This window comes from Entelurus aequoreus, linkage group LG02 (assembly GCF_033978785.1).
Source record: "Entelurus aequoreus isolate RoL-2023_Sb linkage group LG02, RoL_Eaeq_v1.1, whole genome shotgun sequence".
Lineage (NCBI taxonomy): Eukaryota > Metazoa > Chordata > Actinopteri > Syngnathiformes > Syngnathidae > Entelurus > Entelurus aequoreus.
The window spans coordinates 26,231,432-26,249,530 of NC_084732.1; the positions used below are offsets into that span (position 1 = coordinate 26,231,432).

General features: G+C 40.3%; 1 protein-coding gene across 1 annotated transcript in view; it reads right to left on the reverse strand.

Moving 5' to 3' along the window:
* Nucleotides 1–347: 347 nt before the first annotated feature.
* The window catches only part of LOC133631960 (homeodomain-interacting protein kinase 1-like), a 27,603-nt gene continuing 9,851 nt past the window's right edge, over nt 348–18,099 (reverse strand). The window contains exons 6-10 of the mRNA XM_062024174.1: nt 17,551–17,674; nt 14,452–14,562; nt 14,265–14,351; nt 13,450–13,643; nt 348–2,851 (exon numbers count right to left, since the gene is read on the reverse strand). Of these exons, the coding sequence (XP_061880158.1) occupies nt 2,668–2,851; nt 13,450–13,643; nt 14,265–14,351; nt 14,452–14,562; nt 17,551–17,674 (700 nt within the window). The 3' untranslated portion in view covers nt 348–2,667. The remainder of the gene's footprint in view (nt 2,852–13,449; nt 13,644–14,264; nt 14,352–14,451; nt 14,563–17,550; nt 17,675–18,099) is intronic.

Genomic DNA, 18,099 nt, shown 5'->3' on the forward strand with positions numbered 1-18,099 from the left:
TGTCGGACTCAGGACATATGGGGATCCCAAATGCACAAAAATTAGTGCCAACAAGTAAGAACAGTTGCTTTTGAACAACAGGATTATTTTAAGAGCAAGCTGCAACAAACGCGTCTATTTACCATGCTAAGCTACTAGTTGTTTTCCTATAGGACTAGAGAAAAATAAATGACTAAGCATGCCATACGCGCGCGCGCGCGTATGGCACGCACACACACACACACACACACACACACACACACACACACACACACACACACACACACACACACACACACACACACACACACACACACACACACACACACACACACACACACACACACACACACACACACACACACACACACACACACACACACACACACACACACACACACACACACACACACACACAGCTAGCAGGACGACAAGAAACTAACCACTGAAGCTTCAATGTAAAATAGGGGTGATCGATCCGTATGTCAATATTATCGATACCTAGTATAGTATCAGCATATAAATGATACTATAGTGATTAGATCAATTTTTTTTTACTTTTCCTGTTATTACAAAATCTTTTATTTGGTCATTTTTGATATTGTTTAAAAGCTCAGGGAGCTGGATACAGCAAACTTTGAGGGCAAAACCCAAATTTAAATGGGAGTCAATTTTTGCTTTTGTTTAGTTATTGTGCCACTTTATTTAGTTAAAAACTAAATTATGTAGCATTCATTACCACAAATGTAATAAAACATCTGATTTACAACAATACTATCCATCCATCCATCCATCCATTTTCTACCGCTTGTCCCGTTCAGAGTCGCGGGGGGTGCTGGAGTCTATCTCAGCTGCATTCGGGCGGAAGGCAGGGTACACCCTGGACAAGTCGCCACCTCATCACAGGGCCAACACAGACAGACAACATTCACACTCTAGGACCAATTTAGTGTTGTCAATCAACCTATCCCCAGGTGCATGTTTTTGGCGGTGGGAGGAAGCCGGAGTACCCGGGGGGAACCCACGCAGTCACGGGGAGAACATGCAAACTCCACACAGAAAGATCCCGAGCCAGGGACAACAATACTAGCAAATTATACATTTAATCAGAACATCTTATTTTTACTTTAGTTACTTGCTATAAAACATTTTCAGTTCCTATTTTCATTGGGACTCGAAATCAGATCAGATCTGAGGCCCAAAAATCGGATGTGGATGCCAAAACTGTTGATCGGGACATAATGTACACAATAATGTAAGAGGACGACACATTAAATACGTGCAAATTATTTGTATCCATTCTCATTGAGACAGAAAAACAGGCAAAGCACACCTAATGCATGAGGAACTGGCTGGTGAGTGGCTAGACGATGGAAGCAGGTGGAAAAGACAAACTGCCTGACAAAGACGGACGCACAAACATTTAGTAGGCGTGAATGGACCAGCCAACTGATGGACAGAAATACGGACAGATAGATGGACAAGCTCTCAGATCCATCTGTTTTTGGCGATTGGTCTGTCAAGCTTGTTCATCCATTGGACGGACAGAGGTGTAGACAGACAGAAGAGATGGCGTTGGACAGACCAACTCATGGACAGACTAAGGAAAATCGACCAAACAAACTGATATAAAAAACTAACAGTAGTAACCACCACCTCTTACCTACTTCCACATATTTACACCAAGTCCTGCATGAGTCTAATCAATGACAACGATCCAAGTTGAGGAGTTGCTCTCATTTGCATAATGTACTACCAGTTGTCGTCAACCAGCTGTCGCATTGCAACATAGCCAGCCAGTCCCGTGTGTGCCACGGACTAAGCAGCTCCCAGGCAAGGACTATTCATCTGCTAAGCCTCCAGTGCAAGTCTCCCTGCACACAAATCAGAGGCATGGGCACCAACGTGATGAAACACTACATTCATCAAGAAGCGTGTTTGGGGGATTGTTCATTTCCTGGCGCCAACGGCAGACGCCGACACCTCGGTGGCGGTGAGAATAAGATGGGTTTTATTGGAGGATTAAAAGGCTAGGTGCAGAGAGACAGGACATGGGGCGAGGAGGGCGGTTAGAATGAAGATGCAGACACAGCCGTGCACGATACCGGTCCATTTAATGGCCCGGTTATTAGCTATCAGAAGGTCCAAAGTGCACTTAGTATTAGGCTATAGGGCATATAACGTAGACTTTGAATTTGCGTTGATAAACCACAACATATACAAAGTCGCTTTGTGGTGTGCAGCTATTTTAACATATTAGTGCAGAAAATACTGTGACGGTACAGTTAGCAGGATTAAGCAACAGTTTCCACAAAAGAGGTGGCAGTCTAGGAAGGAGATTTTACATTTTGGTCAGGATCTAGATATCCTGTGGAAGAAACGGTTTATGGAATAGTCATCTATGTAACAGGAAATATCCTCACTACAGATGAATCTGGAAATGGCTGCTCACTAACACAAAGTCGATTTTACCACATTTTACCTACTAATTCGTTCGGACACTTGCTGTGAGTTACAGCTATTTGGCGCTTCAGACCACCACCAATATTCATTTCCACACAACATGATTGGGGGAGAGCTGACAGCTGTTACTGAAGAAGGATGAAGAGAAGACTCAAGGCAGAAAATACTATCCCCTCCTCTTCACCAACCCGTCATCTCGTCCTAAACATCCCTGGCCGTTTGACGTCAACTTGGGTCTGACTGCTCTTCTTTGGCAATGATTTCGTACGGTTCTGGTGATGTGGGGCTACAGCATGGCTCGTCGTCGTGAGGCTCGCTCAGTGATGACGAGTCGAATCCTTTACCGCCGAAGGATTGTAGAGTGGTCTTGTTGGAGCAGAAGGACATGATGTGAAAGCACGACTGCACGCTGCAACACAGACGGACATTAATTAGTGTCGGCTGTTGGGAATACCATTTGACAAGAACAAGGTTAAGGGATAAAAGTAGTTGACACACATGGGTGTTCCGATCTGTTATTGACATTAGTCTGATATCAGCAAAAAACAAGTAGTGTATTAGATTATACCGGCTTATGTCAAAACTCTCCGATGTAAGCATATCGATACAAGCAGTCCTGCAGTGTGTTTACGTGTACAAAGCGCGACAGCCAAATAGCAGCTGAATGTCCTCCAATAAGCACATAAGGTTAATCAAGTATTTTCCTGTATTTTAGTGAAGCAATTTACAAAAGGTAAACATCGTAGGCTATACAGCAGTAGGCTACTAAGAGTTAACAGCAAATGTACACAACAGCTAAGCACACCAAAACATACAAGCTAGAAATACATAGTGTCTTTTTTAGTCAATATAAACAAGTAGGAAATAATTTTAGTTGTATATAACTTACATATACAAGGTCTCCAAGGCAGACGCATATTAGAAAGTATCCAGTAACAAACGTGCCTGTATAATTCTATTGACTGCATCATGAGCTTTGATTTATTTATTTTGGTCACAAGGTATCACCAAAAAGGCCATTACCACTCAACTTCAATTTAAAGACAGCATAACGGTAAAACTTAGTTTAAAAAAAAAAAATAAATTCAACTAAATAAGATGAAACCTTTTAACACGTTAATAAAACACAATAACAATGTTTTCTGGGCTCTGTGCCCCTGCTTTTTCTGTCCCGCCCGGGACTCGAACCTGTGTCGCCCACACGAGAGACAGGCGTGCTTGCTACTGAGCTATCAACTCGATTGCCAGCAATACTCTTGAGGTTGTCAGGGAGTGAGGTTTACCAACGTGCACATGGCCAACTACACTGGCTGGCTTCCATTACACTCACCCAGGCTTGGGCCAATAACATATTTTGCTCGACGATATATTGACCAACAAATTACTTACATTATTTTTATCAGACCAAATTAACTACTGGTGTAATGATAATGCACGTATATTCTTTCAAATGCAATAAACTTGACATGACAACATGACAAATGTCTGTCAAACATTTGCAGCACTTTTAGAAATGTTAGTTTTCAACAGTATTAAATGGCAGCATGCCTTTGGTGATGTATTTAACCACGCTTTCTGTGAACGCACATCATTTTGCACTGTTTTGTTTGTGCTCAACTTGTACACCAAACGCGGAGTGAGTGTGGACTGGAAGGTTTGTTGTATTCGAGCACATTCGGCAAACTGGCTCCTTGGTGTTGATAGGCTCATCTTGTTCCAAAGGTTAAACCTAGAGATGTCCGATAATGGTTTTTTTGCCGATATCCGATATTCCGATATTGTCCAACTCTTAATTACAGATTCCGATATCAACCGATATCGATATATACAGTCACGGAATTAACACATTATTATGCCTAATTTTGTTGTGATGCCCCGCTGGATGCATTAAACAATGTAACAAGGTTTTCCAAAATAAATCAACTCAAGTTATGGAAAAAAATGCCAACATGGCACTGCCATATTTATCATTGAAGTCACAAAGTGCATTATTTTTTTTAACCTGCCTCAAAACAGCAGCTTGGAATTTGGGACATGCTCTCCCTGAGAGAGCATGAGGAGGTTGAGGTGGGCGGGGTTGGGGGGGGGGGGGGTACTGGGGGTAGGGGGTAGCGGGAGGTGTCCCGGAAGAGTTAGTGCTGCAAGGGGTTATGGGTATTTGTTCTGTTGTGTTACGGTGCGGATGTTCTTCCGAAATGTGTTTGTCATTCTTGTTTGGTGTGGGTTCACAGTGTGGCGCATATTTGTAACAGTGTTAAAAATGTTTATACGGCCACTCTTCAGTGTGACCTGTATGGCTGTTGACCAAGTATGCCTTGCATTAACTTGTGTGTGTGAAAAGCTGTAGATTTTAAGTGATTGGGCCGGCACGCAAAGGCAGTACCTTTAAGGTTTATTGGCGCTCTGTACTTCTCCCTACGTCCGTGTACCGCTCCGTGCAGCGGCGTTTTAAAAAGTCATACATCATAAAAAAATTTTTTTTTTAAATAAAAAAAATAAGTCATGCATTTTACTTTTTTAAACAGATACCGATAATTTCCGATATTACATTTTAAAGCATTTATCGGCCGATAATATCGGCAGTCCGATATTATTGGACATCTGTAGTTAAAGCGGAAATATTCCCACACTGGTTCGATGGCATTTGGTTTTGTGTTTGCTACTACTTGTGTTGGTCACAGCCAACTAGTTGCACTGTGTGATGCTAGCGGGCCAGGGGCCCGGTCTCGCTGGCACACATGCAGCCAGCTGCTGAAACTGATAAGAAGCGTAAATGCTCTTGAAGCATGCGCATGAAGATTTATAGACACTGGAAAACTTACCAACCTAATTTTCATTTATCGTTGGTTAATTGACTTATCGAATATCGGCCGAGGCCTACACTTACCTCCCTAAACCTCAACTCTCATCGGGGTGACGGAATCACTGTAACCCGCCTGGTTGAGTTTTTTTTCCTGTTCCGTCAGGGACTCAAACCTCGGTCGTCCGCATTAGACAATCAAGCTAGCTATCGAGATAAAATCTCAAGCTATCAACCCGATAGCCAGCATTACTCTTGAGGTTGTCAGGGAGTGAGGTTTACCAATGTACACATGGCCAGCCACACTGGTGGTCCTCTATTAGTTAACTTTGCGCCAATTTTAAAGATAATATACACGTCTTTGTACATCTTATCACATTGTACATCAAATATTTCCCAATATTGATGAACAATGGCATTATAATAGTATGACACAAATTCCAGTGCAGTTGTTTTATTTTTAAGGCTTCTACTTGAAGAACATGCGTATGACAGCCTATGAAATGTATTTTGTGTACATATTGTTTTTAAACGGCAATCTGTGGATGTACAGTATATATTTTTTTTTACCAGAGGGGATAAATGTGCATTTTTGAAAATATAAATCCTTGTGTGGACACAGACTTCGCTCATTTTAATGAGCAATGTGCGGAATTAAAGGTGCATGTTTGAGATGTCCGCTGATGCAAAGCTGCTGTGCCAGGTTAGTATATACAGTAGGGAGGAGTTCCCCATTCTGGCAAACAAGAGATTTTTCCATATTGCTCCTTTTTTACAACATACATATGTGAACTGATTTTTTCAAGCTGACTGATATAGAAAATTTAAAAAAGAGAGGGACAGTATTCCTGCAAGGATACTGTATCAGCATTGTGCTTAGTGTGTCTTGCCTAAAAAAAAGTAGACGAGCACTGCACTAGCTGACCACATCATTAGCAGTGTTTTCCCTAGGTTTATAGCTTTGGTGGGTTTGGGGCACAAACGTTCATGTGTGGGCACACTGTGGCTGACTGCATTATGATTGCTCCTCGATAGTTACATTTGGGCTGCACACGTGGACGTAAGCATCATTCATGCCTTAAGGCAGGAGGCGGTGCTACTGCACTGAATTTTAGTCCGGATGAAAAGTTAACCCTCTGCACAGAATGAGGGGTTACAAATAATGGAAGTGTCCCCTTAGTTCTGGAAATGGCAACTCAGAACAAGCCGCATTTATCAAAGAGTAGGTATTCTAGAGTAAGTTTTAACATGAGTGACTGCTCGCTGTTGCCGCGAAAAAAGCTAAGTATTATCTTTCAATCTATGTGCTTCTATTTTACAGCTTTCTTTATTTCTTCCCAAACATACTTATTAGTCTTATCTAACTTGCAAACCACCCGCGCTCTGTTTCACCGCCCCTCTCTCAGCTAGGTAGCTGCTAAGCTAACGAAGCTTAGCGGGGCGAAGGCGGCGACAGTCTGAAGGAATCTGCTCCCACACGTTGTGACCACTTCTCAGAAGACAGCAACAACTCGACTTGTGCACCGTTCTCATGGATACGTTGGCCCTACTAGAGCAGTGGTCCCCATTAAAAAAAAAAAAATAAATATTTATTTTTAAAATATTTATTTTTTGTCACAAAAAAATACAATCATGCATGCTTACGGACTGTATCCCTGCAGACTGTATTGATCTATATTGATATATAATGTAGGAACCAGAAATATTAATAACAGAAAGAAACAACCATTTTGTGCGAATGAGTGTGAATGAGTGTAAATGGGGGAGGGAGGTTTTTTGGGTTGGTGCACTAATTGTAAGTGTACCTTGTGTTTTTTATGTTGATTTAATAAATAAAAAACAAAATCAATGTTTTATTTTTATTTTTTTTTAAATTTCTTGTGCGGCCCGGTACCAATCGATCTACGGACCGGTACCGGGCCGCGGCCCAGTTGGTTGGGAACCACTGTACTAGAGGACCGTGTCCGCAAACTAGAGCAGAGAAATTTTGTAACTTTAGACGCTGCGGACACATCTGCTAGCGTTAGCTGTAGTGAGCTGACTAGCCCAGTTTGTAGCAGCTCTAAGTAGCCTACAAGCAACGGTGAACTGGTTGAGACGCATAATAGGTTTAGCTCTTTAGCTAGTCCTACACCCCAGTCTACCGGGCACCACACCTTAGTCATAGGGGACTCCATCACCGGAAACATACTAGTAAACCAGCCATAATTAAGTGTATTCCCGGGGCGAGAGGACCTGACATTGAAGCTAGGGAGCTAACTCGCAACAGGCCTAGTAAACACCTACGACAGGCTAATCACACCACTAGCTACGTGAACATAGTTGTACACATTGGCTCCAATGACACTAGGATGAGACAGTCAGAGATTACAAAGAGGAACATAGCTAGGACTTGTAATCTCGCTAGAAAGATGTCCAGGCATCGAGTACTTGTCTTTGGCTCCCTGCCTGCGAGAGGCAATGATGAGAGGCATAGCAGATTAGTCTCGCTGAACAAGTGGCTGGCTAGTTTTTGTAGAGAACATGGACTAACGTTTATTGATAATTGGCCCCCTTTCTGGTGCAAACTGGGCTTGCTGATGAGGGACAACCTTCACCCCAACCGGGTAGGTGCCATCACTCTATCTAGCAACAGATTACTGGTTGAGTCACACTTGACTAACTACACTAGAGCAAGCTCGGACACAGGCGATTACAGTGTCTGTTAGTCTGGGTGAGAGTCAGTCAAGCTAGAACTAACCAACTTAAACCCCATTGAGAACATGTGGACACTGCTGAACTGCTGAAGAAACAAGTCCATGTCAGAAAACCAACACATTTTGCTGAACTGCACTAATTTTGTCAAAAGGAGTGGTCAAAAATGTAACCAGAAGCTTGTGGATGGCTACCCAAAGCGCCTTATTGCAGTGAAACTTTCCAAGGGACATGTAACCAAATATTAACATTGCTGTATGTATACTTTTGACCCAGCAGATTTGGTCACATTTTCAGTAGACCCATAATAAATCCATAAAAGAACCAAACTTCATGAATGTTATTTGTGACAAACAAATATGTGCTCCAATCACTATCACAAAAAAATAAGTTGTACAAATTATTGGAAACTCAAGACAGCCATGACATTATGTTCTCTACAAGTATCTGTAAACTTTTGACCATGACTGTATAGCCTTTTCTTGGTTTAACTCCTATCTTACTGACAGGATGCAATGTGTTTCCCAAAACAATGGAACCTTGGAGTATGTGAAGGTAGCGTGCAAGTTCCACAGGGTTTGGTTCTTGGCCCTGCACTCTTTAGCATCTACATGCTGTCGCTAGGTGACATCATATGCAAATACGGTGTTAGCTTTCACTGTACTGTTATGCCGATGACACCCAACTCTACATGCCCCTAAAGCCTACCAACACGCCAGATTGTAGTCACTCGGAGGTATGTCTAAATTAAATTAAACAATGGATGTCCACTAACTTTTTGTAACTCAACGCTAAGAAAACGGAAATGCTGAATATCGTTCCTGCTAGACACAGACACTTATTTAATAATACCACCTTAACATTTGATAACCAAACAATTACACAAAGCGACTCGGTAAAGAATCTGGGTATTATCTTCGACCCGACTCTCTCCTTTGAGTTGCACATTAAGAGTGTTACCAAAACAGCCTTCTTTCATCTCAGTAATATTGCTAGAATTTGTTCCATTTTGTCCACCACCGACGCTGAGATCATTATTCATGCGTTCATTACGTCTCGTCTCGGTTACTGTAACGTATTATTTTCGAGTCTCCCTATGTCTAGCATTAATAGATTACAGCTGGGCTGCGGCTGCTAGACTTTTGACAAGAACAAGAAAGTTTGATCATATTACGCCTATACTGGCTCACCTGCACTGGCTTCCTGTGCACTTAAGATGCGACTTTAAGGTTTTACTACTTACGTATAAAATACTAAACGATCTAGCTCCATCCTGTCTTGGTCTCCTATGATTGTATTGTACCATGTGTCCCAGCCAGAAATCTGCGTTCTAAGAACTCCGGCTTATTAGTGATTCGCAGAGCCCAAAAAAAGTCTGTGGGCTGTAGAGCGTTTTCTATTCAGGCTCCAGTGCTATGGAATGCACTACCGGTTACAAAGTTACAGTTACAAAGCATTTAAGTCCCATCTTAAAACTAATTTGTATCAAGCCTTTAAATAGACCCCCCTTTTATACCAGTTGATCTGCCATCTCTTTTCTTTTTTGCTCTGCCCCCCTCTACTGCATGGAGAGGTGACCAGAGATGACGCGCTAGCTGTTCAAAGTCGGGACCCGGGGTGGACCACTCCTCTGTGCATCAGCTGCTGACTATGGACTGGACTCTCACATTATTAACTAGATCCACTCGACATCCACAACTGCAGTCTCCCTGAGGTTTCTCATTGTGCCCATTGGGTTGAGTTTTTTCTTGCCCTGATGTGGGATCTGAGCCGAGGATGTCGGTGTGGCTTGTGTAGTCCTTTGAGACACTTGTGATTAAGGGCCATATAAATAAACTTCGATTGATTGATCCAAGTTAAAAACAACATTTTGGGTTCTCCCTCAACTAGTATTATTGTGGATGTACGTAATAACCGTTTTATCTCCAAATGTTGATGGAAAGACAGTGTTTAAGCTACTTCCTCCATTTAGACCTTTTCATTTGTCAAATAATACCCATGTTTGATGGCTTATAATATCGATTTACATATCCTACAGTGCTCAGTTAGAGGACGAAGATGATGAGTCTGGTTGCATGGCTTTTCGAAGTGAGCGGAGCCTGGCGGCAAAATCTGTCCCCATGCGATCTCCAATCAAACTGGTATTACATCACTTCAGATGATAAACAGATAATAACATGATGGGCAATGACATATTGTGAATAAATATTCTCTACGACATAGGATGTGGGGGCGGCAAACTTATTCAGATATTGATCCTAATTAGCAGAAATGATAATGATGACACCCTGAAATGCTCGATGGGTCAGTACTAGTTTGTACCAATTCGTAGAGGGGTGGTGCCTGGCGGCGATAACTGCACCTCGCCATCAGCCACCAAACTCTCTTTGCTTCACTTTAGCTGATCAGATTTTCCACCAAACTGACATGAGGCTTTAAGGTCGAGGGTCTGATCATGCCTAGACATACATTTTGACACTGTCTTGGTCCCTCTGTGGTGGATAATTATAACAGTCATAACTTCTCTCCAAATACTCCGATCTTCCTGAAATTTTTGTTGGTGGGTCAGGGTGTTGGGTGGGATGCAACTGCATCACTGCAGTCACACCAATATTGCCCCTTTGTTGTGGAAAATGTTAAGAGTTGTAACTTCCTTCAACATGATCCTTCCATCCATCCATTTTCTACCGCTTGTCCCGTTCGGGGTAGCGGGGGGTGCTGGAGCCTATCTCAGCTGCATTCGATCTATTTTCTTGAATTTTTTGAAGGTGGTTCAGGGTGATAGGTGGGACGCAACTGCATGACTACTGGTGGCGGAATACTATAACAGTAAAAACGTCCTTACACATGCTGAAATCTTCCTGAAATGTTTGATGGTAGGTCGGAGTATTGGGTGTGACGCAACTGTACGCCATTTCCGTCCCCTTGCGGTGAAAAACTATAAAGTTTCACATGCTTCAAGATGCTCTTATTTTCCAGAATTTTTTGATGGTGGTTCGGGGTGTTAGGTGGGACGCAACTGCATGACTACTGGGCTGCCATTTTCGCCCCCTGGAGGTGGAATACTATAACAGTAATAACTTCCCTTCACATGCTCCAATCTTTCTGAAATTTTAGTGGTGGGTCAGAGCATCGGGAAGGACGTGACCGCATCCGTCATGGATGCCCACCAACTCATTTGAACTAGGGCTGGGCGATATGGCCTTTTTTTAATATCTCAATATTTTTAGGCCATATAGCGATACACGATATATATCTCGATATTTTGCCTTAGCCTTGAATGAACACTTGATAAATATAATCACAGCAGTATGATGATTCTATGTGTGTACATTAAAACATTGTTGTTCATACTGCATTAATATATGCTCATTTTAAACTTTCATGCAGAGAGGGAAATCACAACTAAGTCAATTTAGCAAAACTGTATTTATTAAACAGTTAGTAAGCAGTGGCACAAACATTCATGTCATTTCCAAAACAGAAAGTGCAAAATTGTCGGAGACATTTTAAACAAGCTATAAGTGCACTTTTGTGCATGATGACACACAAGATATTTCAATAAGTGTCACATAAAACTGAGCTGCATATCAAATAGTATATGTCCTACGGTGTTGATGTGGAAATAGTTGCTTCGGCATTTAGTTGGTGTGGCACCGATGATGTAAAGCCATATTCCCGCTTGAAGCCAAACCACCGTCAGACGATGGACCCCGTGCTGTTTTTCTTGGGAATTAATTATTCCTTCATTTGTTACCAGATTCGCACCTTCTTTCTCTCGTATTACCAGTCAAACCACACCGTTAGCTGTTAGTAGGGCTGCAACAACTAATCGATTGACTCGATTAAAATTGGCAATTAATTTAGTCATCGATTCGTTGGATCTATGCTATGCGCATGCGCAGAGGCTCCTTTTTTCTTTTTTTATAAACCTTTATTTATAAACTGCAACATTTACACACAGCTGAGAAACAATAATCAAAATAAGTATAGTGCCAGTATGGTGCCAGTATGCTGTTTTTTTTCAATAAAATACTGGAAAGGATAGAAATGTAGTTTGTCTCTTTTATCCGATAATTAATCGATTAATCAAAGTAATAATCGACAGATTAATCGATTATCAAATTAGTTGTTAGTTGCAGCCCTAGCTGTTAGCATCATAGCTAACGTTACCATGTCGCTACCTCTCGCTCCGCGGGAGCGTGTGACGTTGCTCATGTGACAGTATGTGACGTATGTAAGAAGGTGCGCTCGTTTTAAAGTCTCTGTGAGAAGGAGAGACAGGAAAGAGTGAGAAACACATGCAGTTTAATGCCCCGCAGCTAAAAGCAACTGCGTGAGAACGTATACTCGAATATCACGATATAGTCATTTTCTATATCGCACAGAGACAAACCCGTGATATATCGAGTATATCGATATATCGCCCAGCCCTAGTTTGAACTATACAGTGCAAAGGGAGAGTGGGCTCTTCCAATGCTGTTTTAACTTGGGCTGTTTTTTCTCAAGGCCCAAGCTGTTTTTTTACATGCTTTTTTAATTTATCTTTGCTATTTGGGCTTATTGGACCCTAATTAGAATAAAAACAAAAAATCATCTTTTTATATGATCTACCGGTACATAATCCATAAGTACACAAATGTGTACTTCAAGTGTAGTGACATGCTAATTTTTATTTTTACACTTTTTTTCCCAAATTCCATTGTAGGTTATACTCTTCTGACACCACCAGATGGCAATATGAGTGTCCATATGTCGGCATAAGACCCCAATTCAGTAGTGTACACAATTTTGGAAATAAGAGCTAAAAGGTGCTGTCCACGCATGTGGCCACTAAGGCCTTTATAGGTTTTCATATATTATTTGTACTTTATATTGCTGGAATACCAGTGGTAATTAAATATTATGTTTTACTATTTGAAAGATACATGTGTGCAATTAAAAGGCTAAGCTTTTAGTAAGGTTAGTATATAGTCAATAGTAATTGGCAAAATATATTTCGCTGTTTTGGTTTTAGGCATTGGTTTTCTTATATACAGGTTTGCCCAACAATTTTGATTGCGTGCATCTCTAATAATCTTTTATCCCTGACAAAACATGCACTGGCAATGTATCCTGGCAACCAGCTTTGTAAAACTGCATATATAGAAGCTATTTTGGGGTTTTAGGATTTTGTATTATTTTGTATGTGTTTTAATTGTTTACATAAGGTAAAAAATTATTTGTATAAATAATAATTCTAGACAGAATCAATAGAAACTCTGCATTTTTATTAGTACGGCAAAAACTAAGCTAATGTGTTGTTGGTGTACCTATTGTAATGGCTGTTTTTTGTCGGTGGTTGTGATGCGTTCATCTACTGTAAGTGAAGAAAGTCCTCCTGAGCTTGCTGATCAAGGGTGTAAAGAGCTTGACTCCTTGTTGATTTCATCCGCTTGTAACCATTGTACCACACTGACACAGCTATTACATGCAATGATGAAACACTGCATTAAAATGCAGCATCAACTTACTGAGAGCTGGTGCCGTGAAGCGGGTCTAAGTGGCTCATGCTGCTGAAGTCGTGCTCCAGCACCTGGCGAGGTGTCAGACGTTGGGAGGCATCGAGCTGCAACAATCCTTTGAGCAGCTCTACGAACTTCTGCACGTCGGCCGTCTTGGCAGCTTTGTTTGCAATGTGCCTGGTGTTCAAGATGCCAGGCTGAAACTGAATCAAAAGGCAAAGAAAAGTCCCAAATAAAAACCGTGAGGCTGGTCGACCATTATAAGAAGGGACTAAAAACCCACCTTTTTAGCACAGCTTTTATCTAATTTCTCTGCCTTCTTGTTTTTAAATGCACTCCTTGCCTATCTGTTTTATCCAGTGCTTTCATGCTCTTATTTCTATTTTTATCTATGTTTCTGTTTTATCTAGTGTTTATCTAGTGTGTGTCATGATTTTATTTCCATTTTAGTTTATTATATATTCTTACTTTCTATTTTTATTTTTATACTTTGTAGCACTTTGAGATTTTAACAAATATAAAGTGCATTACAAATCCAATTCATTATTATTATTATTATTAAATATAGCACAACCCTTTTTTACGATGAAACCCCCCCCCCAAAAAACGACTACATTAATCCAGAAAAAGTCCCTGTTCTGTATGAATGACAGGAAGAAAGGCTATAAAACATTTATGGATAAGTCATTTGACGCCACTTATTGGTTTGAATGGATAAATCTCCAAACCCCAAATATAGGACGACCAGTGTAAGACTTTCGAGGAAATACTGTCTTATATTGAGATCAAGAATAGTTATTAGGCGTTTTAGAGTAAGTGCTTACATGCAAAAGGCGATCAAGTGAGTTGAACTTAAATCGTCTGGTCTCTTTGGGGACCAAACTGGTCTCTTTGTGGTATTGGTCTGGTGTCTGTATAAAAGAACAAGGTTACAGTTAGCCATCAATTACATTTAACTGCTATCAATTTCCATGTGGTTTTTAAAAGAAAAAATCAAAAGGAGGAACCCACCTTGAGCTTCCAAGCAAAGTTGTGTTCCATCTGGAAAAAGCAGCTGGTCTGTAGTCCAGCTTCTAGAACATTATCTGGAGGCAGACCTTGAGTCTCCACAATGAACCTGATCTAAAAAAACAAATAGTTAGGCTTCTGCAGCATTCATATACTACATAATCTATTAGCAATTGTCGGGTTGCAACCACGTGACCTAAAGTCACTTCCAGGTTCACTTGGTGAGCGAGGTCCAATAACTACTGTTTATTTACCTCAAGAAGTGCAGACTTTGATGTATGTCTCTGTGGTATAAAGACAAATATACAAACAAATGCGAGTGGATCCGTACACTCTTAAGAAATAAATACTTGTCTCTGAAAAGACTCACATACTTTTTTCAAGTTTGAAAGATATGGAAGTATTATTGTAGCAAAATTATTTGCAATCGTGTATCTCAATCTGTGCGCGTGTAATCCAATTTGTGTGTATGTGTACTAATTTGTGTGTCTGTATATCAATCAGAGTGTGTGTATTCAGATCCGCGTACATATGCTTTAGATCAGCGTACAAGTGTTTTAAGTTGCTGTCCCTAAAAGACAGCAACAGGCTGTCTACTTACATGTGACTTTTGCAACATGTAAAAGTCACAACCCTTTTCTTTGTGAGGATTATGAGTCATTCGTCACCTAAATGGGAATATATAAATATCGGCCTCTTAATGACAGCGCACCTTATACAGTAAGTGATGTTTTATCATGTTTGTTGGCTCTCAAAGTCAGCAGTGAGTAATAATGATGAAAAAAAAACAAAAACAAACGTGATGCATTTTTTAAACGAATGCGCCGCGTTTACTTTAAAATGATCAAAATACGTAAAGATATTAAATGTTATTATAAATGTGCCCTTTTCTACATTACATTTATACAAACCCCATTTCCATATGAGTTGGGAAATTGTGTTAGATGTAAATATAAACGGAATACAATGATTTGCAAATCCTTTTCAACCCATATTCAATTGAATGCACTACAAAGACAAGATATTTGATGTTCAAACTCATAAACTTTTTTTTTTTTTTTGCAAATAATAATTAACTTAGAATTTCATAGCTGCAACACATGCCAAAGTAGTTGGGGAAGGGCATGTTCACCACTGTGTTACATGGCCTTTCCTTTTAACAACACTCAGTAAACGTTTGGGAACTGAGGAGATACAGTTGTTCAACAGTCCGGGGGTCTCCGTTGTGGTATTTTAGGCTTCATAATTCGCCACACATTTTCAATGGGGGACAGGTCTGGACTACAGGCAGGCCAGTCTAGTACTCGCACTCTTTTACTATGAAGCCACATTGATGTAACACGTGGCTTGGCATTGTCTTGCTGAAATAAGCATGGGTGTCCATGGTAACGTTGCTTGGAAGGCAACATATGTTGCTCCAAAACCTGTATGTACTTTTCAGCATTAATGGCGCCTTCACAGATGTGTAAGTTACCCATGTCTTGGGCACGAATACACCCCCATACCATCACAGATGCTGGCTTTTCAAATTTGCGCCTATAACAATCCGGATGTTTCTTTTCCTCTTTGGTCCGGAGGACACGACGTCCAGTTTCCAAAAACAATTTGAAATGTAGACTCGTCAGACCACAGAACACTTTTCCACTTTGTATCAGTCCATCTTAGATGAGCTCAGGCCCAGCGAAGCCGACGGCGTTTCTGGGTGTTGTTGATAAACCCTGTTTCCAACTCATATGGAAACAGGGTTTGTACTTACATCATGTTTGCATGTTTTTTTAAGGGCTTTGTGGCGGAATTGCGCGGCTCCCATAGGCTATATTGTAAGCTGATTTTTGATCCCATGTATTTGATATATAAAATACAAAAAAATTATATTAATAACATCCGTTGTCATGTCTTTTATAATGATTGTGAACGATAGGCAAAACTAAAAAAAATGTTCCCCCTTAAATCCTTTTCACACTATGGACAATTAAAAACAGAAAAAGAGAGACCTTAAAATGACGAGTAGCAGTTAATAAGTTCCATGGTGCAGGATTTCCCCTAAACTGCCAGGATACCTGTGTCAGTCGGGGCGTGGTTATGGGCATGGTCGCAATGATGTCATCGGGTAATTTGCATAATTTGCTATGATATGATTTTCTTTAAAAACAGCGCAAACATTTATATATACACATTTAAAACAAATCAGTTTTCATAATTAGCATGAACATATATGGTTTTTATTGTTTTGCCATATTTTCAATTGTTGCTGCTTTTTGTACAAGGTACATACACTGTTGAGATTTTTTCAAGTGTTTACAGACCTTTAATGACTTTTCTAAATTAAAAACTAGCAACAAATGAATCATCTTCTTATGGTGTTATTATAGAATGTACTCGTGTTTAGAGACTCGACTTCTGTCCCTTGATGTCCCTGACTAAAGAGACTGAAGCGAGCATGACGTCACACTTGCTTGGCGCTGTTGCTCTAGTTGGACTTCTTTTTATAGGCCGCCACTGTCCTCTTATTATGTGCACATTTTAAAGATTCCTGTCCGCGCGTGTATATCTGCAATATATATAAAAATCACGTCCACATCACATACATGCTGACAACGCTCCAAACAATGGCGTGCGTTTCGTTTGCATCCGGTTTCGGTGAACAAAGTATTTTTTCGATGGTCAAGTTTTCACCTGTCAATAGTGCGCAAATTTATTTAATTTATATAAATTCATACTGTAACGACCAGCTAATGTTAATGTTTTATGATTGTGTGGTTTGGAATTCATGTCAGTTTTTCTATGTTTATTACAAACACACCGTCCCCGTGCATGTTTGTTATCATAAGATTGGTAATAAAAGTTAAAAATAGTGTTGGTCTTTGTGTGATTTCTTCTGGGGGTTACAATATAATATATTATCGGTACTTTAATTTGTTTTCAAGTACAAAAAGCAATTTTCAAGGTGTGGCGGTAATAAATATGCAGTGGCAATGCACCACATTCAAATACATTAAGGGGAAAACTTGTAGTGATAAGATAGTTTGACCCTTCATTCTATTATTTCCTATGAGAAAATGTGAAAAAGGTAAGAGTAAACGTATACTTACTTATACTTACCATGTCGTATTCATTTTTGCCAGGATAGAGCAGAGTGCCAGTGTATAAAAAAGCTGCGATGCAGCCTATGGACCAGATGTCTATTGCTTCTGTGAAAGGGGCGCCCAACAGGATCTCTGGAGACCTACGATTAGAGGGATGATCAATTGTCATTATTATTTTGTTTATGAACACAACATTATTGTCAGAAAGCAAATGGAATAACTAAAATTCTGAGCACTTACGCACTACAATAACTTTCTTTTGCTTATTTAGCTACTGGAGACAACCCACAATAATAAACTTTGTTAAATGAACACCTCTCTGACAGTCTAAATAAAAACTTTGTAGTAATATGTTTATAAGGGCAGATTTTTTTTACGCAGCTTTTGGAATGCATCTCAATACATTGTACAATTTAAACCTAATGTTCTGCGGCTTGGGTGTCATTTGCAGCACAGAGCTTTTCTTTTTTTGTTTACTTATTGGCCAATGGCATAGTGTAAGAAATGAAAAACACTTGTTCCAAAAGAGGATTCATGTACACAATTTAAATAAAAAAAATAAAAC